We start from the raw sequence: 23,418 nt of genomic DNA, 5'->3' as shown, positions 1-23,418 counted from the left end.
TATTTTCCTTTCATAGTTTGTAGATGTTTTAAAAACTGTGTCATTATGACAGGTGAAGATTTATCATATCTTTCTCTCTCTTCTTCATTGCAAGTGCCAAAGCTGGAGAAATGTAGCAGTTACGAACAATTTTATGTGCAATATCTTGCCACCTCTGTGTTTTATAGCAGAATGTAATCTAGGATCATCTGTTTGGTTTGTAGTAAATATTTGAGAATGTCAAGTAAATGATAATAAAATGCATGAAGAGTTCTGAAAATATTTGATATGTGTCATCAAATTTACATGAGGAGCCTTTCCATCAAAAGCCAGAAATTGTCATTATCACAGGTAGGGGGACAATGATAAAAACTGCAATGTATAGTAATCATGTAACAAGTTATGAAATGGGCAAATCTGGTGTCTAAATGTTATTATTATTATTTATTTATTTTTTTTTTACTGAACATGAAAAAATATCTGCATTACTATTCTCATGAACACTTTTCATTCACACAACTATTTTGAGTCATTTTCAGTCATATGGGGGTGGGGGGTTATTTGAAAGAAGTGCATCTTGCAGTCCAGTATAACATTAATGTCATCCAACATAGATGAGAAATGAACCCTACAAAGTGACATTACAATTACAATCCCATCTAGTGAGGATAATCTCTAGATATCTAGGAAGATGAGCTTCAGATGATTCAACCATGCAGTCACTGTCTTAAGAATGTCTCATTCACTCAAATCATCAGAGTTCTGTTACATTCATTTATTTGCTGCTTTTTTTTAATCATTCAACCTGAAAGTTTTGGAAGGGGGCGATTTCCTTATAGCTAATGACTTCAAAAATGTTATATTTACCTAAAGTGAAATATATATAACTGCAATAAATAGCAAGTACAATTGTGTGTAGCATGTGCGCTGCCACAGCAGGGACTTTGCTCAGTTCATATATTTTGAAAGTATATAGACTGCAGAAAAGGAGTTGCATATGTCTACTTCTATTACAAATATTACGATAATCATTTCATGCAATGTTTTAAATCAATATCAAATGCTTTAAAATGGTTCACTGAAAGTCTGGTTGAGCATGCTGCTTTAATATTTCATTGTAAAGAAACCCACTTGTCTTTCTCTTGAGTGTTTGATTGGAGTGCCAGTGTTACAGTTTTATGCAATCCATCTGTGTAATATCCAGCATACTTCAGAAATGACCACATGTAATTAAAGTCATCATCATGCAAATAAGTGATTACAACAGCATTTTGTAGTACTTTGTAAATTGGTGTATTTATTGCCTGACATTTTTTTAACACAATGGAAGAATATCAGTATAGTATGATGAAGCCATTCTTTGTGAGTGGTTGGTGTACAATGTGTTGTCATAGTGGAGTCCCCAACATGGAGATTGTACGGTTAAAAAGCATACCTAAGATGAGAAGGAGAAGATTGCTTAAGTCTATGTCCATTTCTGGGACATGGACGTATTAAATGCAAAGTTTCACATGAACTCTTACGAAAGAAGACATGAAAGCCACTCCTAGACCAGTGACGACAAAATCCTCTAAATATTCTTCATAGGGCGTGATTTGCATGTCAGGATGGCAATCTGGCAATACAGTGCAAGTCCTACAAATATAGGTAGTCTTATATTTCCACTCCCCAATAGAGGTCTTAACATTCATTGGATTTGAGTGGGTTTTCATTTTTAGTTTTCTCTATAGAGTGCACAATCAGCAAAGTATGGGACAATGCAAATTTTACCATTCACAGCAAATTATACACCGTCTCCCTTCATAAATCATGGTACTAAAATTACTGGGGTTTAACATAGGCAGTCCATTGAGTTAAAAGACTGTTTCCATCTGATGCTGATTCTATCTCACTCAGGTAGTTTTGGTTTTCATTTTTGTTCCTATGAAGTATGCATACACAAAAGTTTTGCTATATCAGACAGGATTTTTATCGCCTCTAAAAATTATAATTACAGTTATAATACAAACACTGATCCTCTTGACAGGGCCCCTGTTGGTTGGTATGTCAATTCCACAAGAGGTGGGATTTGCTATCCAATGGCTCTGTGATGCTCTCCCCTCACTAGAAGAGGAAGACCCATTTCATGGACACTGAAGCACAATGAAACCAGGGAAAATGTCTACAACTGACCATACTTTCTCCGTTAACCCGTTGAGGACAAGCTGATTTTGCATTTCCCATAGACTGCTACCCGAGTATACTTGGGAGTTGGGACTAGTCTTCAAGGATTAATCGCTGGCTCCACTCGTGGCAGCAGAATGTCCGTCCGCTCTCAAACCACAGATGACATCACTACCCTTACACACATCTCCAGTCTATGGCCATCTGGAAGCTCATAAATGCTCTTCCTATCTTTGTCAATCATATTCCACTTCCAATTGTCCTGTTTTCAGTGTTTCCCAGTCTCATGTCTCTTCCTCCTGCTCGACCTCGTACTCTATGCTCGGGTCCATGAAATTGTGGATGCTGTCATCAAACATGTCCTCCCCTACCTCCTCGTCCGGGTAGTAGGTAGGGAAGGGTGGGGCGGCAGACAGGGGGTGGATCAGAGAGTCCTTCACTTTCACAAAGCCAGACACTCGTCCGTGGATGCTTCCATTCACATACAGGACATTGTGCTTGGTGTTAACCCTCAGAATCTGAGCGAAGACAGAGAGATGTGAGTCGGAAACATAACACCATTTACACCAAATAGAGATATTATACAGTCATATAGAGTCAAACTATATGAAAGTTGATTCCACTGAATCTACATGCATGCAAAAGAAGTTTTGCTTAAAAGTTTAGTTTCAGACTGCTTATGTGCTAATGAATTCCAGATATTAATTGAAGAACATCTTGGGAAGGTTATGAATGCACATTCTAGACATATCCTGACTACTCATAACTTACAGTAACGACTCACACGAGTACTGATACTTGTGCATGATTGAGACTACACAAAACAACTTACAGCAATACTCCTTGGTGAAGTGTCCCACCTCCTTATCAGTAAAATATGCATCAAAGAATTTACTGCCAATGTATACAGAATGGTTAGAAACTTGTTCCTCATGCACATTCCACACACAAAAAAAAAAATATACCAAAAGGTCATTCAATAATGAAAACTTGTGTTCAAAATCATTATAAGCTGTGTGCTGAAGAAATCTCTAGAAACTCTTTCATGATATTTATGCACTGAATCTCACATTCACAAGTTTGTTACATTTAGGTCTTGACATCTAATTCGTTACACACCATCTGACAAGAAGCTCAAGCAACCACCGCTAGTCTTTACCTTCAGACCCATTGTCCATCTTAGTCTGTTGCCCATGAATCCAGGCATCTTCTTCCCAGGCCATACTCTGCCAGGATCCTAATAAAGAGATAGTATTACACAAATGTGTTACATCAAAGTGGTTGACTAAACTGTAAACTGTGATTAAAAAATTATAGTAATTCTTAGGCAAGGCTGCACACTAACCCATTTTTTCTGCTGGTCCAACCCATCTGTCAGACCAGTAGGTGCCCAGTTTTTCCATATTTTACTGGTCCATTCCTGAAAAAGTTATTGGTCCAACAGTGATTTTTACTGGTCAGGGACCGTCGGACCAGTGCACGTGTGCAGCGTTGTCTTAGGTAATTTTTTTTTTTTTTTTTTTTTTTTTGCCCTTACATAATCAACATCACCCTGATCCTTTGACAGAGGGCATATGATCAATTTCTCATTGATTCCAGCACCTTTTCACAACTCCTTCACCATCTATTTATATGCAACCATGGCATAAGCATGGAGACAATATGTCAGTGAAAAAGCATGACTTTTCGATGACTAACTCAAAACAAAATCACAAGGACGGCTTTTTCAGTGTCAACGCATCACAAAGAGTGTTAGTAGTGTGAGGGCTAGTTTGATCAGAGACCTAGACTAGAAGCAGTGCCATTTCCTTTTTTCTTTTCAAGAATGACGTCTTTATGCAGATGGATAAGAAAGGAGTGCAGTAGACATAGGAGACAGGACTTAGAGACGGTGATGAGACAGGAGACCTACCCCTCCTCCTCCTGAAGCACCCATCTTGCGGTGTGTTTTGGTAGCACCATGGGAGGCAGGCTGTCCCTTCATCCCCCATCTCTTCATCACGCCCTGGAAACCCTTGTCAATCCTAGAAAGAGAGAAGGGAAAAATTCACATCAACAATGAACTCTATCTTCTACAAATGATACTGAACAATTGCATCTTCATTGCGTCTTCTTATACGTTGTCATTTTACATCTAAACCCACTGTCCAATTGAGGGTACCGACATCTATGCGGGAATATGCTTATATGGCATAAGCAAGCAGGTAACAAGGCACAATGATTAGTTATAGGAGATTGCATATCATATGTTTACTTTCAAATGGTTGTCACTGTATCCTAACACCTCTTTCAAAATGCAGCTCTTGTGCTTAGCTGGACTTAGCTGGACTGATTAGGAATGTAAGAGATAGCATTAAAGCCACCATTTACCACGTGCAGACAAAAAACAAAAAAAAAAAGGAACACCCATCTTTAGTGGTTCAAAATAGTTCTAAAATATGAGTTACAGATAGAAACAGCATAATCATCAATGTTAAGTATTGTTCAATAAACAAAATCTGAACAATAGCTTTATCAAAATTGTTTCTAAAATAACCCTTCTACACTTATGGTTTGACAAAATTAGTGATATCTCCTTAATATATTTGTGGCTTTATTGTCAAATTTTTTGTATGGAAGGCTGTTTCATGATACAACTTAACTATACATATGCATCAAATGTGATAACTCAAACATTTTTTAAAATCACTGTGCCCAATGGTAAACAACGCGCCTTTGACCTTGGACAATCCACAACTTTCCCAAAATTTTGAAGACCTTTCTACTGTTACATGTCATGACAACATTTTCATAAACTCTGTAAGCTTTACTGGTGTAGAGAGTACTTTTTTTTTTTTTCTCAAGGACTTGCTAAAATTCACTGCACAGACAGTACATTTCTACTCACGTCTTGGCTGCAATGTCCACATACATTCCTGGTCTGAAATGTCCAGCAAGTAATGGAGTACCTGAAGATATAATAAAATAAACACTACTTTATTAACAAACTCCGCATTTACTCCTAGTAAGAGACAGACAATGCATTAAAATGCAACACTGGATAATACATTTTTATGAAACAAAATATCAAACATATGAATGAAAGTTAAGACCCGGTTGGAGAGCGGCATCATCTGTGACATGGAATCCAGTGACGTGTTCTTTGATTGGCAGTCTGGCCCTCTTGAACTGCTCAGCGTATTCCTCGTCTTTCTGCAAGATCACAAGTAAAAAATAACAATAAATAAATAAACACATAAATAAATACATAAATGAATAATAAATGAATGAATGAATGAATGAATGAATGAATGAATGAATGAATGAATGGATGAATAAATAAATAAAAATATGACAAAAATAACATGGAATGCTTTCATGTTCAGCACATACAAAATCATTTTTATTAGATTCCTGATAATCAGTTTTGGACATATATCTGTGATGACAACTTTGAACAAATCTGTTTTCAAGTCTTGCATACAATAATCAGTTGACTCCTACAAAAACTTCTGAATATGACCATCATCATAATCAATGTCATCATGTTCTTCCTAATTACTTTCATTCTTCTTACTCTTGAGATCATTACCAGTACACTAATAATTGGATAAGAAATATACTTACATAATAAGGAGATGCATTCTTGGCTGCTACAATCATCAAGGCATGTTTCTCAGTGTCTGCAAGACCTTTGGGTATGAAGTCCACCACGTTACACTCAAGGACCTGCAGAAGACAGTGATTGCAGATTTATGTTCAAAATCTCATTACTATTCACAGGTCATTACCAACTACTTGTAAACATGCACTGCCCCATCAACTAAGATTTCCCTCATCACCCAAAAGTTCTACTATTAAGTCACACAACTCTGGCTCCATTTTGAGTAGAAAGGAGTGGATGTAAATTGCCAAGTTAATGTTTTGCGGCTTGTGACAAACAAATTTCTGGAGGCAACTGTTGTATTACACTTTTTTTTCCACATGATGTACCAGCGGCTCTGTATGTAAAAATGATATATTGTCTCTGTCATAGGTATGAGCAATTCAAGAAGCATGAAGTTTACTTAGATCTTGATGATGCACATTTTGGGCATGTATCATTGCTTCTTTTGTCCAAAATTACCGAACATCAATAAAGTTCCCAGGGAATAAGGAAAGCTACTCTCAGCTTTATTGTAAATGGTATCAAAGGTTAACTTTCTTTTACGTTACATCATCAAAATTGCTTGAAGTATAAAAAGTTTAAAATATGATCTTGCACTTTTTTGATATTGAATAGAAAATGATAATACTATTTCACATCCACTTCTATGTAAATACTTCAAGCATTTACAAATCAGAAATTTTTCCCATCAATTCTGGAAATTTGTCTCTTTCAAACAGTGGGACATATCTCAATAATCACTAAAAGCTATATGAAGTAAAATTATCTCAGTGTGAATTTGTACTCAAAGTAAATTGCAGGGGTACACAAGGATGAACCTACAGTCAATAGCTATTGAAGGGAAAGTGTATGTATGTGTGTATAGTGGAGATAGATAGAGAGAGGGACAGAATAAGAGATAAAAAGATGACAAAATGATTCCACTGACCTGTAGGAGAGTGGAAGGTACCATGGCACCTGCCTTTGTCCAGAGGGGTTGCATGCCCAACTTGACCGCCACCACACCGGTTCGCCTGGACTCGGGTGTCCACTCACCCCTGGGCCAGGGGGCATGCTTCAGGGGACTGGGGCCTGCCATGTTTTTGAGGCTGCTCCACTTGTAGAGGAATTCTTCATTCTCCTCAGTAAGGTCGCCCTCTCGTGGCCGCTGCCTGTAACGTTCATAGTTCTCCTTGAACAGGTCTCTCTTTGGAGCTTGTGGGTAGTAGTGCCGTACCTGCCCGCTGGACGCCGACGCTGCAGCTGGAATCAGAAATCTATGGCAATGCAAAGAGAATGAGAAGAAAATGTCAGTCAGAAATATTCTTCCCAATCCTGCAGTGCCATTCTTTTTTTTTTTATATCATTTTATTCACTCTTTACATAACACAAGAAATGCATATACTGTACAATATAGTATGGAATAGACAATTCATCAGCATAACTGGCTGTGAAACAGGCAATATTTACATACTTCCACTTAATACAAGACAATTTTGAGTATAGCATGTCTACATCCAATCACATCAGGTATAGATATTCAATTAAATAAACCCCAGTCAAAAATCAAAAGTATAAAAGTCTTAAAAAGGCTACTGACTGAAATCATGAGAATTTGTTTTTTACAGTCTTTTACTACGGTCTAACAATCTATGCATGAGTGAAATACCACACTTTACTGAAAGAAAGCAACTGAGAGGAAAAAAAAACAAACCAAACTTTACTGTATAGTGTTTCATTTAACATCTTCAAAGACACTCATCAATTCCTTTATTGTTCCTAAAAGCAATCCATGCATGAGTGACAAACCATACTTTACTGTAAAAAACACCCCAAAAACCTACATAACAAAAAAACATTCAAAAAATAAACAGAGATGAAAAACACTAAAATCTAACTATCTCATATTTCATTTTACATCTTGCAGGACATAGTACCAGAAAACTCTTCAATTCATTTTCTTTTTCAAGAAACATTATTCAAAAAATTACCTTAAAATACACCTGAAATAAAACTTCAGTTGTACAATTTTTTACACCTCAAACAAGCTCTTATTTTTGTATAAGATTCCACTTGGAGTCTTGCAACATTCAGTTTCTTCAACTACCCAGGAAAAAATGAAGTAAGGGAAAAGAATAAAAATGATGAGAGAATGTGATGCCATTGGGTTTAAATAATCATCTGCTTGACTTTGATCACATAAAACTGGCAAAGATATTATCTTTACAATAGATGTATATTATCAGAAACCGCAGTGAAGCACTGTCTCAATACGATGCTCTGCTTTTCAGTACAAAATTAAATCATTGCATGTCAATTTCTTGCTGAGTGCTGATTCCATTCTAATCACAGCTGACACACTTGATCACTAGGATAAAGTTTGCTCTAGCAGCATGCATGGTTGTATCGAGGAACCGGTGGATTATCCTTGCATTCCCATGAAAAATCCTGTATCTCTTGACCGACTAGAGGATGTCTAAATATTGCCATCAAGCTCCAGCACACACAGTGGATGTGATGTTGTCCTTGAAGAATAATTGTGGACCCAGTCACAAGTTAGTTGCCACAACAGTCCAGCCACAAGAGACACTCCATGGAGTTGTAGAAAACAATGTTGTGGAATTACTGTTGAATTGCTTGCATGTCCACAGCCACAATGAACATCACATGGCGATAAAATTGCTGCAGAATTTATGACCCGATCAATACTGATAGGGCAGTATCTGAAGTGCAGCATATCCTCATGGGGTTGTGGTGCAGGTGATGCTACAAACTGCAGCAAGCTGTTGACTTTGGATGACGTGTTGAGGAAAAGTGGTGACCCAGTCACCACTCGCAACATCATTGAGCATGTGGCATGTCTGCAGTCCATGGCACTTCTATCGAGATGTAGAGTTGGTGCTCATATAATGCTGCCTCCTGGAGACATTCATCGAGGAGTTGTACATAGTTACTGCATGGTATGTTGAAGATGGTTAAACAGTCACAACTTTATTACAATACACATGAATGTACCTCATCTGCAGTCAACAACAGTTCCATCTTGTGATGAAGTTGTCATCACATACTGCTGTCTGAAGAAAAGTTGTTGGAAACTTCCATCCAGTTGTGGTAGGTAGTCACTGATATCTGCTGCTGCTTCTAAAACTGGATGGCATGTCACAGGAAAATGGTGACCCAGTCACCATCCACATCCTTTACGTTGAGCATGTGGCGTCTCGGCAGTCCTTGACAGTTCCATCGAGCAACGAAATCATCGCCAGATGCTTGCTGTCTGCAGAATGTTTTGATAAACTCCCAATGAAGTTGTCCCAGACAATGCTTTCTATTACCGGTATGTTATCCATGCACCTAATTTGAATTCTATGACATGCCAAATAATTGTGATAAATAGTTATTCCTACTTAAAAAGGCTGCCACCACAAAGGCTGCAGAGCATTATAATGAAAACAGTGCCCCACTCACTTCCCTACTCAGTTATGCTTAAAGCTTGCCCATGGTTCATCACAGCTCATCACAGTTCATAAATGTAGACTTAAAATAAAGAGAGTGGTGTTGTAAACTGCTACTTCTGTGGAATAACAATTTCACACAGTCTGCCAACCCTAAAATTCAGTAAACAGGAACAACTGGAGAATACAAAAGGAGATATAAGAATTTTCACCCATCTCCCATACATCGATATCAGCAGAGTGTTAACAAAATATGAACATAAGGTTAAATGGAAGTCTTTCTTTCCTAAGATATGGAATGTTCCTATCAAATGCAAACAGTAGGCAGGTATACATGCAAAATGTAAGACTAACTGCTTTTTACTTTAGTTCATATACCTATGGAAGTTACTGGTATTCATAACAATCATGGCAGATTTCTAAAACCAAATTATCTCTGTTTTCAAATCAAGCATTGGCATCACAATATTACATAAGGTATCATGACTTTTCATTTTGTGGTTGCTAACGTCACACACATAGCCTAGTACTGTAAACAGTAATGTTGATAACAAATTACAAAGAAGGTATAACTGTGTACCCTTTTCCTATTTTGATGTCACACAGAAAAGAACAAACACACTTTACATTACCATTCATAATTCATACTATTATTCAGACAATCCTAGATAAGAGTGCACTTCAAAAAGGTAACATATTCACATTATTCATAAGAGTTAAATACAAATTATTGCAGGTATTTCATCCTCTAAATAGAAGGCTCCTGCATCTATACAGTAAGTTTCTGGAGTGATTGTGTCCTGGCAAGAGAAATATTGCTAGCCAATTTGGTAAGCTTAACAAAAAAGAAAAAGAAAAAAAGTTGGGATATACATGTATCCTTAACAACAAATAACTACTCCTAATCACATAGCAAAAACAACAACAATCCTCTCACTTGATTGATGTCAAGCATCATTTTCCCCAGTCTACAGGGTCTATTCACTCATGCATTTACAAACCTGTAAAATATAAACTGAAGTTTGCTCTTTTTTTGTTTTAATTCAACGCAGTGAACATGACCATCTTTCAAAAAATGTCACCCATGCATGGCTTGGCCTATCTTTTGTACCACATGAGGTTGACTACACATAGAACAATCTTATGTACATTTAAGAATGCTTATCCCAAGGTTGTTCGATACTCTATCCAAAACAGGTATGCACCTGTTGCATATACACAACATTGGATTAGAAGCATTTGTTGAGGTAGATATCATACATACTGTAGGCATACATCAATGCGGGGCTCGATGCTAACTTCTTCTCTTTTTTTTTTTTCCTCCTCTGGTGGCCGGCCCATTGGGGCCACTGAAATCTTTACATTTGAAGTTTTGGTTGCCTACATGACAAAAATATTGACCCAAAATAAAGGAAATGTAACAATCCAATTTGTTTCTCAGATGCCCAATTGGGCCACCAAAAGATAACCTTTTTGGAAATTTGGTGGTCCAACCTCAATTTCTAGTGGCCCCAGGCCACCACTTAAGTACAGAGCCTTAATATACGGCTTGAGTAAATGCAGAAATATTAGTAGCACATATCAGTGAAATTTGAAGAAAGTTCAAAAGTTAAGAATTCTTAACATTTGGTACTGCCGTTGCTGAATACGAGTCCAACAATTCAAGATGTCACAGTTGGACAATATACAGAAATGTGCAGAGAATTCCATACATTGTACATACTCATTTCTAATGGAAAAGTACACATTCCTTCCACAGGATAATCTGCATGACATAAACGAAAAGATCTACTCTATCATTTGCACAGTTCTGTACTTTGTTTTCCTGGATGCAACATTCTATCTCTGAGGGATTTTATCAAGGAGAGCACTGCTGTTCCAAGCGCTTAATGGCTTCCTCACAAGAATAGAAACAATCGATTAGTAGACTTTGCCAGTTCATTGAAAAACCTAGAGCAGTATGTGATCATGATGACCTACCTAAGAAAGGTTATTGATCATTCACCGCAATGAATCACAAATCTCGCTTGGAAAAGGAAAGCGAAAAGTAATACTTGCCTGTGCTACATCAAGGAATCGAGACACATTTCCAGATGAAGATGGTCAATATATTGGGTTCAAGCATGGACAAGTTCTGCCAGAACATTTTGCAGATTTGGAAAATTGAAATATTCAGAACGACATCCTACAAGCACGGAGAATAAACTATTGAGACTGAAGGTGCATGAAATAATACCAATGCTGAATCCTCTCCAAGATACCCTTGCTATGGCCAACACACTAAATTGTCATTCATGGGGGGGGGGGGGGGTGGGCAAACTACTATTTTGGTAGAATTTGAAAGCTTAAATATCTATAGACAGTCACTGAATACATGTAATTCATTTTGTTACAAGGGTAGATGATCTGTCTTGGTTACAGGCATGATATATTCTGCCGATGTAAAGCTGATTTTTTTTTTTTTTTTTCCATTCAAGTTTGCACACCAACTGAAAATTCTGATTTTTTTTTTCAAATTTATTATCATTCATTATTACATGTATTCATTTATTTCTGTTTTTGTTTTGTTTGATTTTTGAATGTGATGAACTGTTGATCCATGCATCCAAATTAATAATTTCTCAATAGCAAATTATGCATTTGTTGTCAATGACTTAGTGGTCAATCTAATTTTAATTTCAGGTATGTCCAACATCACCAAGGGTTGCCTGATGGCTCAGTGCACAAATCTCAGCTTCATATCACCAAGGACTTTCCTTGTCTTGCAAAGAAAGTCCATTGCTCCTGTGATCGATGAGAAGTGGGAGGAGGTTCAGTGTGCAACAGTTAAAAAGCACACAGGCTCTAAATTGGTGCTCAGTGGTCCACCTGGCCATGAATCTAGGTGGTGCTCCTAGGAGGTGATTAATGGGAGTCACATTGGTGTTGTGAAGCAGGCATCTGCCATTTTCCTGCCAGGCAATAACATCACCAAGGTGTGCCTGATGGCTCAGTTTGCAAATTTCAGCTTCAGTTCACAAACAACTTTCTTTGCCTTCACAGAAAGAACATTACTCCTGCAGTTGAGGAGAAGTGGGAGGAGGTGCAGTCTGCTACAATTGAAAAGGGCAAAGATTCTGGATTTGTGCTCTGTGGTCCATTAGGCCATAAAGCAAAGAGGTACTCTAGGGCGGGCGGTGGTTCAGGAGAGTCACATTGGTGAAGTGTAACTAGCATCCGCCACCGCTCTGCCAGGCAATAACATCACCAAGATGTGTCTGATGGCTCAGTTTGCAAATCTCACCTTCATATCACAAGGGACTTCCTTTGCCTTACAAAGAAGGTACATTGCTCCTGCAATCGAGGAGAAGTGGAATGAGATACAGGCAGCTACACTTAAAAAGGACAAAGATTCTGGATTGGTGCTCTGTGGTCCGCTTGGCCATAAGGCAAAGAGGTACTCTCAGGAGGTGGTTAATGGGAGTCACATTGGTGATGTGTAACTGGCATCTGCAACCGTCCTGCCAGGCATTAACATCACCAAGATGTGCCTGATGGCTCAGTTTGCAGATCTCAGCTTCATGTCACAAGGGACTTTCTTTGCCCCACAAGGAAAGAAAACAATCGGGGTGAAAACAATGAAGCTTCTGCCCACAATCTCCTTGACAGCATGGAGCATGAAAGGAGTATAGAATGAAGGAAAACGAGATGCCAGTCAATGTAGGCAACTACTGGAGATGGCATAAACTGATCTTATACAACAGCATGACTGATGAAAACTTGACTGCGTGCATAGTGGCCTTCAAGGAAGTCGGTCTAGATTTTTATGCACGTCCTAAAATGCCATGAAAGAGACTGCGCACACCATCGTAGGGGAATTCACAATCACCAGAAATGTGGATGACACGCAAGCCATGGCAGAGTATGTCCGGGTCTATCCTGACAAAAAGAAAGTGCCTTAGAACTGGCAGAAATGGCTGAAGGGGTAAAGGATATTTCCACTTGTAGAGTAAAGACAATGCACAAACTATTTATGCAACTCATGCAGACATAAACATGGAGTCTTTCAAGAAGCTTGTCGCATGTGAAACAGCCAGGATTCAAAGCAGGAGCATTTCTGATAGTTGATTGTTTATTAAAATTTATTGTGAGTTTTGGTGGCATTTAGGTATCAAAATGAACACTCAAAATACCAATATTAGTGTTTGATTCAGACTGATGCGATGATGAAGTTGTCACGCTCTACACCACACTCAGTCCCATACATTACTATTCTTGTAGGACAGGAAAACAGTCTCATCATACACATTGTATTTGTGTGTTCTGTCATTTACGCTCGGAATTATGGAGAAAGAAGTTTCACCTTACTCTATGAATAAGACTAGTGATATGCTTACAAGCTCATAGTGCCCCTCCCTAAATATGGCTGAAGGGAAAACAAAGTTTCAGTTGAGATGTGGCTGCAGGTTTCCGTTTTTCGGTGATGATTTTTTTTTTTTTTTTTTTTTTTTTTTGCTTGAGATAATGATAAACCAATTAAGAAATATGAAAGAGCATATAAATCTGAACGGAATCCAAAGTTTATGTGATGATAACTGACTTTTAAATGACTGGGGTAAGAAAAACAGAGTGATCTGAAGTTTATACACAAGAAGGGACCCACTTTTATTGCGATTGCTTTATTTACTTTGTTTCTTGATGTTTCAGCCATTTCAAAACCGATTTACATCAAATAAATTCTGAATTCCTCCTAAAATTGTATGCTCTTTTATATTTTAATAAAAATGTTTCTAAGTATCTCGCAAAAAGTTGAAGGCTGAATCCTCACCTCAACCGGCCAATAATCCCTTTAAAAACTGAATTCTGCCAACTCCTTTAGTATCTGAAGTTGTAGAACAGTGCAAGAGTATCAAGGACACTGATTGTTACATGTTACTTTGGCCCTTTCGCCAAAATGACGTTTGAAGATGTATCTGCGTCTATCTTTTCATACCTGAAAAGTGGTACGTATCCACTTGGTTGTTCTGACAACAGAAAGAGAGTCATACGACGGCAAAGTCAAGATTATCTCATCAAAAATGGCATTCTCTTTTATAATCACTCAAACGTGGTCATCTAGAGGTAATAGCAAAGGTCGAAGACCAGAAGAGGATCCTACACAGCCTGCACTGCGTGTCTGGGGGTGAGCATATTATGTTTCTCTTAGATAATGACAGGATTAGAAGCCCGATGTTAGTGATTATCAGACCATGACTTGAATGTGTGCCTGACACAATCAGAACATCAATGAATCTAAGAGGTTTACACTGGACTGCTTTCTACTTGAAAAAAAAAAAATGCATTACAACTCATATGCTGCTTATACATTCAGAGTAGGTCCTACTTAAATCACTGTGTGCAACAGGATGCTATTATGCTATTTGTGGCAGGTTCATTATCGATGTAACAGCTGAAAAGAGTCGTCAAGAGCTGGAGTTACACACACGTGTTAATGCGAGAAGTGATTTAAGTACTCTCACACCCGATTGGGCAATTTCCCTGATGGATGAAACTGCCTCTGCTGATGATAGGCACCCTGTTGCAAATGAACAATTAGAATACTATCATACTAACTTCTATTATGTCATAAGGCATGGATTTTCCTGGATGAAAGCAGCGGAAAATTCATTAGACTAGATCTATCTTTTAGACAATGTAAATCACTTTCTTCCTCTTTCCTTGTTAATAATCACAAAGCAACTTGCTGGTTGATTCACAATCACCAGAAATATGGATGACATGCAAGCCATGGCAGAGTATGTCCGGGTCTATCCTGACAAGAAAAGTGCAACAGAACTGGCAGAAATGGCTGAAGGAGTAAGGGATTTTTTTTTTCAATTTTGTAGAGTACAGACAATGTACAACCTATACTGGATGCAACTCTTGTGGACAAAAACATGGGGTCTTTCTTCAAGAAGCTTATCACATGTGAAATAGCCAGGATTCAAAGCTGGAGCATTTCTGATTGTTTGAAACCTGGCTTTGAACAAGCTGAGATAGACTAATATTTAGACAATCACCTTCACTCTAAACTTGGGTTAGTCCCAAGAATGATGATGCCAGGTAATTATACAAGAGCATTGTTTGCAGTAGAGAATCATGAACTTGCCTAAATTTGGAGTTGGTGCCTGACGAGGAGCGAAGTACAAAATTGGGGCAGGTGCTGAGTCTCTTCCGTGAAATGAGACCTGTGTACAGAGCGCATCACCCCAACACGGAGCATGTTACTTCCTACAAGGACAAAGGAATCAAGATGGGAGAGCTTCTCCACGAATCCTTCTCATATGCTAGCTGGCCGAACTATCTACACAAGTTAATCGAACATGTGCAAGAGGCCCTTGAAATGGAGAATGGCCCACATACAATAGGTGCTCTGAGCGGAGAAGGGAATGAGGGTGCCAACGAGCTATTCTGAGATCTGCAGCGTTTCTTTTCCAGGAAGTCAAATGCAATCACCTCCCTGCGTGACATAATCTGGTTTCACTGGCTTTACACCAGCCCCAAGATGCGTAGGATTGCCAAGAGCACAGCACACCACTACAAATGCTCCAATTGCCAGCAGCGAAGACACATCGTAGCACACTGCACTCTTTACCATCCATCTCAAGTGATTACACTTGAGACAGTTTCCCAAACTTTTCAAGGTGACAGCCCATGTGCCTATTTTTATGCTTACAAGCTCATAGTGCCCCATCCTAAATATGGTTAAAGGGAAAACAAAGTTTTGGTTGAGATGTGGCTGCAGGTTTCCAACGTTTCTCGGTGATGATTTTTTGTTGCTGTTTGCTTGTCATGAGATAATGATAAACCTATTAAGAAATATGAAAGAGCATATAAATCTAAACGGAATCCAAAGTTTATGTGATGAAAATGAACTTTTAAATAACTGGGGTAAGAAAAACAGAGTGATCTGAAGTTTATACACAAGAAGGGATCCACCTTGTATTGCGATTGCTTTATTCACTTTGTTTCTTGATGTTTCAGCCATTTCAAAACCGATTTACATCAAATAAATTCTGAATTCCTCCTAAAATTGTATGCTCTTTTATATTTTAATAAAAATGTTTCTAAGTATCTCGCAAAAAGTTGAAGGCTGAATCCTCACCTCAACCGGCCAATAATCCCTTTAAAAACTGAATTCTGCCAACTCCTTTAGTATCTGAAGTTGTAGAACAGTGCAAGAGTATCAAGGACACTGATTGTTACATGTTACTTTGGCCCTTTCGCCAAAATGACGTTTGAAGATGTATCTGCGTCTATCTTTTCATACCTGAAAAGTGGTACGTATCCACTTGGTTGTTCTGACAACAGAAAGAGAGTCATACGACGGCAAAGTCAAGATTATCTCATCAAAAATGGCATTCTCTTTTATAATCACTCAAACGTGGTCATCTAGAGGTAATAGCAAAGGTCGAAGACCAGAAGAGGATCCTACACAGCCTGCACTGCGTGTCTGGGGGTGAGCATATTATGTTTCTCTTAGATAATGACAGGATTAGAAGCCCGATGTTAGTGATTATCAGACCATGATTTGAATGTGTGCCTGACACAATCAGAACATCAATGAATCTAAGAGGTTTACACTGGACTGCTTTCTACTTGAAAAAAAAAAAAAATGCATTACAACTCATATGCTGCTTATACATTCAGAGTAGGTCCTACTTAAATCACTGTGTGCAACAGGATGCTATTATGCTATTTGCGGCAGGTTCATTATCGATGTAACAGCTGAAAAGAGTCGTCAAGAGCTGGAGTTACACACACGTGTTAATGCGAGAAGTGATTTAAGTACTCTCACACCCGATTGGGCAGTTTCCCTGATGGATGAAACTGCCTCTGCTGATGATAGGCACCCTGTTGCAAATGAACAATTAGAATACTATCATACTAACTTCTATTATGTCATAAGGCATGGATTTTCCTGGATGAAAGCAGCGGAAAATTCATTAGACTAGATCTATCTTTTAGACAATGTAAATCACTTTCTTCCTCTTTCCTTGTTAATAATCACAAAGCAACTTGCTGGTTGATTCACAATCACCAGAAATATGGATGACATGCAAGCCATGGCAGAGTATGTCCAGGTCTATCCTGACAAGAAAAGTGCAACAGAACTGGCAGAAATGGCTGAAGGAGTAAGGGTTTTTTTTTTTCAATTTTGTAGAGTACAGACAATGTACAACCTATACTGGATGCAACTCTTGTGGACAAAAACATGGGGTCTTTCTTCAAGAAGCTCATCACATGTGAAATAGCCAGGATTCAAAGCTGGAGCATTTCTGATTGTTTGAAACCTGGCTTTGAACAAGCTGAGATAGACTAATATTTAGACAATCACCTTCACTCTAAACTTGGGTTAGTCCCAAGAATGATGATGCCAGGTAATTATACAAGAGCATTGTTTGCAGTAGAGAATCATGAACTTGCCTAAATTTGGAGTTGGTGCCTGACGAGGAGCGAAGTACAAAATTGGGGCAGGTGCTGAGTCTCTTCCGTGAAATGAGACCTGTGTACAGAGCGCATCACCCCAACACGGAGCATGTTACTTCCTACAAGGACAAAGGAATCAAGATGGGAGAGCTTCTCCACGAATCCTTCTCATATGCTAGCTGGCCGAACTATCTACACAAGTTAATCGAACATGTGCAAGAGGCCCTTGAAATGGAGAATGGCCCACATACAATAGGTGCTCTGAGCGGAGAAGGGAATGAGGGTGCCAACGAGCTATTCTGAGATCTGCAGCGTTTCTTTTCCAGGAAGTCAAATGCAATCACCTCCCTGCGTGACATAATCTGGTTTCACTGGCTTTACACCAGCCCCAAGATGCGTAGGATTGCCAAGAGCACAGCACACCACTACAAATGCTCCAATTGCCAGCAGCGAAGACACATCGTAGCACACTGCACTCTTTACCATCCATCTCAAGTGATTACACTTGAGACAGTTTCCCAAACTTTTCAAGGTGACAGCCCATGTGCCTATTTTTATGCTTACAAGCTCATAGTGCCCCATCCTAAATATGGTTAAAGGGAAAACAAAGTTTTGGTTGAGATGTGGCTGCAGGTTTCCAACGTTTCTCGGTGATGATTTTTTGTTGCTGTTTGCTTGTCATGAGATAATGATAAACCTATTAAGAAATATGAAAGAGCATATAAATCTAAACGGAATCCAAAGTTTATGTGATGAAAATGAACTTTTAAATAACTGGGGTAAGAAAAACAGAGTGATCTGAAGTTTATACACAAGAAGGGATCCACCTTGTATTGCGATTGCTTTATTCACTTTGTTTCTTGATGTTGCAGCCATTTCAAAACCGATTTACATCAAATAAATTCTGAATTCCTCTTAAAATTGTATGCTCTTTTATATTTTATAAAAAATGTTTCTAAGTATCTCGCAAAAAGTTGAAGGCTGAATCCTCACCTCAACCGGCCAATAATCCCTTTAAAAACTGAATTCTGCCAACTCCTTTAGTATCTGAAGTTACAGAACAGTGCAAGAGTATCAAGGACACTGATTGTTACATGTTACTTTGGCCCTTCCGCCAAAATGACGTTTGAAGATGTATCTGCGTCTATCTTTACATACCTCAAAAGTGGTACGTATCCACTTGGTTGTTCTGACAACAGAAAGAGAGTCATACGACGGCAAAGTCAAGATTATCTCATCAGGAATGACATTCTCTTTTATAATCACTCAAACGTGGTCATCTAGAGGTAATAGCAAAGGTCGAAGACCAGAAGAGGATCCTACACAGCCTGCACTGCGTGTCTGGGGGTGAGCATATTATGTTTCTCTTTGATAATGACAGGATTAGAAGCCCGATGTTAGTGATTATCAGACCATGATTTGAATGTGTGCCTGACACAATCAGAACATCAATGAATCTAAGAGGTTTACACTGGACTGCTTTCTACTTGAAAAAAAAAAATGCATTACAACTCATATGCTGCTTATACATTCAGAGTAGGTCCTACTTAAATCACTGTGTGCAACAGGATGCTATTATGCTATTTGCGGCAGGTTCATTATCGATGTAACAGCTGAAAAAAGTCGTCAAGAGCTGGAGTTACACACACGTGTTAATGCGAGAAGTGATTTAAGTACTCTCACACCCGATTGGGCAGTTTCCCTGATGGATGAAACTGCCTCTGCTGATGATAGGCACCCTGTTGCAAATGAACAATTAGAATACTATCATACTAACTTCTATTATGTCATAAGGCATGGATTTTCCTGGATGAAAGCAGCGGAAAATTCATTAGACTAGATCTATCTTTTAGACAATGTAAATCACTTTCTTCCTCTTTCCTTGTTAATAATCACAAAGCAACTTGCTGGTTGATTCACAATCACCAGAAATATGGATGACATGCAAGCCATGGCAGAGTATGTCCAGGTCTATCCTGACAAGAAAAGTGCAACAGAACTGGCAGAAATGGCTGAAGGAGTAAGGGATTTTTTTTTTTCAATTTTGTAGAGTACAGACAATGTACAACCTATACTGGATGCAACTCTTGTGGACAAAAACATGGGGTCTTTCTTCAAGAAGCTTATCACATGTGAAATAGCCAGGATTCAAAGCTGGAGCATTTCTGATTGTTTGAAACCTGGCTTTGAACAAGCTGAGATAGACTAATATTTAGACAATCACCTTCACTCTAAACTTGGGTTAGTCCCAAGAATGATGATGCCAGGTAATTATACAAGAGCATTGTTTGCAGTAGAGAATCATGAACTTGCCTAAATTTGGAGTTGGTGCCTGACGAGGAGCGAAGTACAAAATTGGGGCAGGTGCTGAGTCTCTTCCGTGAAATGAGACCTGTGTACAGAGCGCATCACCCCAACACGGAGCATGTTACTTCCTACAAGGACAAAGGAATCAAGATGGGAGAGCTTCTCCACGAATCCTTCTCATATGCTAGCTGGCCGAACTATCTACACAAGTTAATCGAACATGTGCAAGAGGCCCTTGAAATGGAGAATGGCCCACATACAATAGGTGCTCTGAGCGGAGAAGGGAATGAGGGTGCCAACGAGCTATTCTGAGATCTGCAGCGTTTCTTTTCCAGGAAGTCAAATGCAATCACCTCCCTGCGTGACATAATCTGGTTTCACTGGCTTTACACCAGCCCCAAGATGCGTAGGATTGCCAAGAGCACAGCACACCACTACAAATGCTCCAATTGCCAGCAGCGAAGACACATCGTAGCACACTGCACTCTTTACCATCCATCTCAAGTGATTACACTTGAGACAGTTTCCCAAACTTTTCAAGGTGACAGCCCATGTGCCTATTTTTATGCTTACAAGCTCATAGTGCCCCATCCTAAATATGGTTAAAGGGAAAACAAAGTTTTGGTTGAGATGTGGCTGCAGGTTTCCAACGTTTCTCGGTGATGATTTTTTGTTGCTGTTTGCTTGTCATGAGATAATGATAAACCTATTAAGAAATATGAAAGAGCATATAAATCTAAACGGAATCCAAAGTTTATGTGATGAAAATGAACTTTTAAATAACTGGGGTAAGAAAAACAGAGTGATCTGAAGTTTATACACAAGAAGGGATCCACCTTGTATTGCGATTGCTTTATTCACTTTGTTTCTTGATGTTGCAGCCATTTCAAAACCGATTTACATCAAATAAATTCTGAATTCCTCTTAAAATTGTATGCTCTTTTATATTTTATAAAAAATGTTTCTAAGTATCTCGCAAAAAGTTGAAGGCTGAATCCTCACCTCAACCGGCCAATAATCCCTTTAAAAACTGAATTCTGCCAACTCCTTTAGTATCTGAAGTTACAGAACAGTGCAAGAGTATCAAGGACACTGATTGTTACATGTTACTTTGGCCCTTCCGCCAAAATGACGTTTGAAGATGTATCTGCGTCTATCTTTACATACCTCAAAAGTGGTACGTATCCACTTGGTTGTTCTGACAACAGAAAGAGAGTCATACGACGGCAAAGTCAAGATTATCTCATCAGGAATGACATTCTCTTTTATAATCACTCAAAACGTGGTCATCTAGAGGTCATAGCAAAGGTCGAAGACCAGAAGAGGATCCTACACAGCCTGCACTGCGTGTCGGGGGGTGAGCATATTATGTTTCTCTTTGATAATGACAGGATTAGAACCCCGATGTTAGTGATTATCAGACCATGATTTGAATGTGTGCCTGACACAATCAGAACATCAATAAATCTAAGAGGTTTACACTGGACTGCTTTCTACTTGAAAAAAAAACTAGAAATGTCACTTTGGCGACTGGTATGCCTCCGCCATAATGCATGATTTTCCCAATAGGTCTAGATAGTACATGTGGACACTGTGTGATTATATTTTCACAAAATTGGCAAAATATTGAAATGACAAGTTTGTCACAAATGTGTTGAATGTTCACCTTCCTTGACCTAGGTTTAATTAGATGAATAGGAGAGCATGTATCTAGGGATTTAAGGACTTTAACTTGACTTTGACCCATTAATACATTTAGGCATTGAGTAATTTTCAAGGTACAGGTGTGGAGAAAAAGTGCAATTTCTGAATTGAATAGTAAATTGTTACCATTTTTATCTGGCCCTTGACCCTGAAATTCATAAGATAATTACTTTCAGGTAGAACATGCATAATATGTACTCAAAGTTTCAAGGTAACTTGAGCCACTTCCGAGATATGGAGGAAAAAGTTAGTTCAGCACTTTCACTTGATCTTTGACCTTTTGACCTTTGAGGCAAAAAAAGAAAAGAAAAAAACCTTCCAGAGAATTTCTATTAGGTTACACACGCATACACCAAATGTAAAAAAATAACCCCGCTGGCATTGCATAAATATGAGGGTAATAGTAAAATTTTGAAGTCTTGCACTTGACCTTTGACCCCATGAACCCTACATTCACTTCCAGTCAGTACATGTACATACTATGTTCCATGAAGATACCTTGAACAATTTTCCAAGGTACACAGAAAAAAAGTTTTTTACTTGACCTTTTGACCTTTGACCTTTGACCTCATGACCCAAACTTTCACCAGAGAATTGTAATTGGGTAATACATGTATACACTAAGTTTCAAGAAAATCTCTTCTGGCATTCAATAGATATGGTGGAAATAGTGAAATTTTATGTATTTGACCCTGACATTTTGACCTTTGACCTTTGACCTCATGACCCAAACTTTCACCAGAGAATTGTAATTGGGTAATACATGTATACACTAAGTTTCAAGAAAATCTCTTCTGGCATTCAATAGATATGGTGGAAATAGTGAAATTGTATGTATTTGACCTTGACCTTTTGACCTTTGACCTTGAGCATGTGCACCTAAAAGTTGATAGGCACAACTTCACCCCCTAATACACATACATGCCAAGTTTCATTAGGATACCTCAACAAGTTTCGATAGTTACCTTGTCCACAAAATTCATTACGGACGGACGGAAGGACGGACGGACGGACGGACGGAAGGACGGACGGACGGACGGACGGACGGACGGACGGACGGATGGACGGACAACCCGAAAACATAATGCCTCCGGCACCACTTCGTGGCGGAGGCATAAAAATAATAATGCATTACAACTCATATGCTGCTTATACACTCAGAGTAGGTCCTACTTAAATCACTGTGTGCAACAGGATGCTATTATGCTATTTGCAGCAGGTTCATTATCGATGTAACAGCTGAAAAGAGTCGTGAAGAGCTGGAGTTATACACACACGTGTTAATGCGAGAAGTGATTCAAGTACTCTCACACCCGATTGGGCAGTTTCCCTGACGGATGAAACTGCCTCTGCTGCTGATAGGCACCCTATTGCAAATGAACAATTAGAATACTATCATACTAACTTCTATTATGTCATAAGGCATGGATTTTCCTGGATGAAAGCAGCGGAAAATTCATTAGACTAGATCTATCTTTTAGACAATGTAAATCACTTTCTTCCTCTTTCCTTGTTAATAATCACAAAGCAACTTGCTGGTTGATTCACAATCACCAGAAATATGGATGACATGCAAGCCATGGCAGAGTATGTCCGGGTCTATCCTGACAAGAAAAGTGCAACAGAACTGGCAGAAATGGCTGAAGGAGTAAGGGATTTTTTTTTTTCAATTTTGTAGAGTACAGACAATGTACAACCTATACTGGATGCAACTCTTGCGGACAAAAACATGGGGTCTTT

General features: G+C 38.7%; 1 protein-coding gene across 1 annotated transcript in view; it reads right to left on the bottom strand.

Annotated features, from left to right (window-relative positions):
- Window positions 1-526: 526 nt before the first annotated feature.
- The window catches only part of LOC140232599 (large ribosomal subunit protein uL3m-like), a 43,559-nt gene continuing 20,667 nt past the window's right edge, over window positions 527-23,418 (bottom strand). Inside the window, exons 2-8 of the mRNA XM_072312697.1 lie at window positions 6,717-7,044; window positions 5,749-5,850; window positions 5,235-5,334; window positions 5,030-5,090; window positions 4,055-4,166; window positions 3,302-3,379; window positions 527-2,660 (exon numbers count right to left, since the gene is read on the bottom strand). Of these exons, the coding sequence (XP_072168798.1) occupies window positions 2,427-2,660; window positions 3,302-3,379; window positions 4,055-4,166; window positions 5,030-5,090; window positions 5,235-5,334; window positions 5,749-5,850; window positions 6,717-7,044 (1,015 nt within the window). The 3' untranslated portion in view covers window positions 527-2,426. The remainder of the gene's footprint in view (window positions 2,661-3,301; window positions 3,380-4,054; window positions 4,167-5,029; window positions 5,091-5,234; window positions 5,335-5,748; window positions 5,851-6,716; window positions 7,045-23,418) is intronic.

Source organism: Diadema setosum, chromosome 9, assembly GCF_964275005.1.
Source record: "Diadema setosum chromosome 9, eeDiaSeto1, whole genome shotgun sequence".
Taxonomy (NCBI): Eukaryota; Metazoa; Echinodermata; class Echinoidea; order Diadematoida; family Diadematidae; genus Diadema; species Diadema setosum.
Note: the sequence above shows the minus strand (reverse complement) of the source record. Positions and strands in the feature narration are given on the sequence as shown.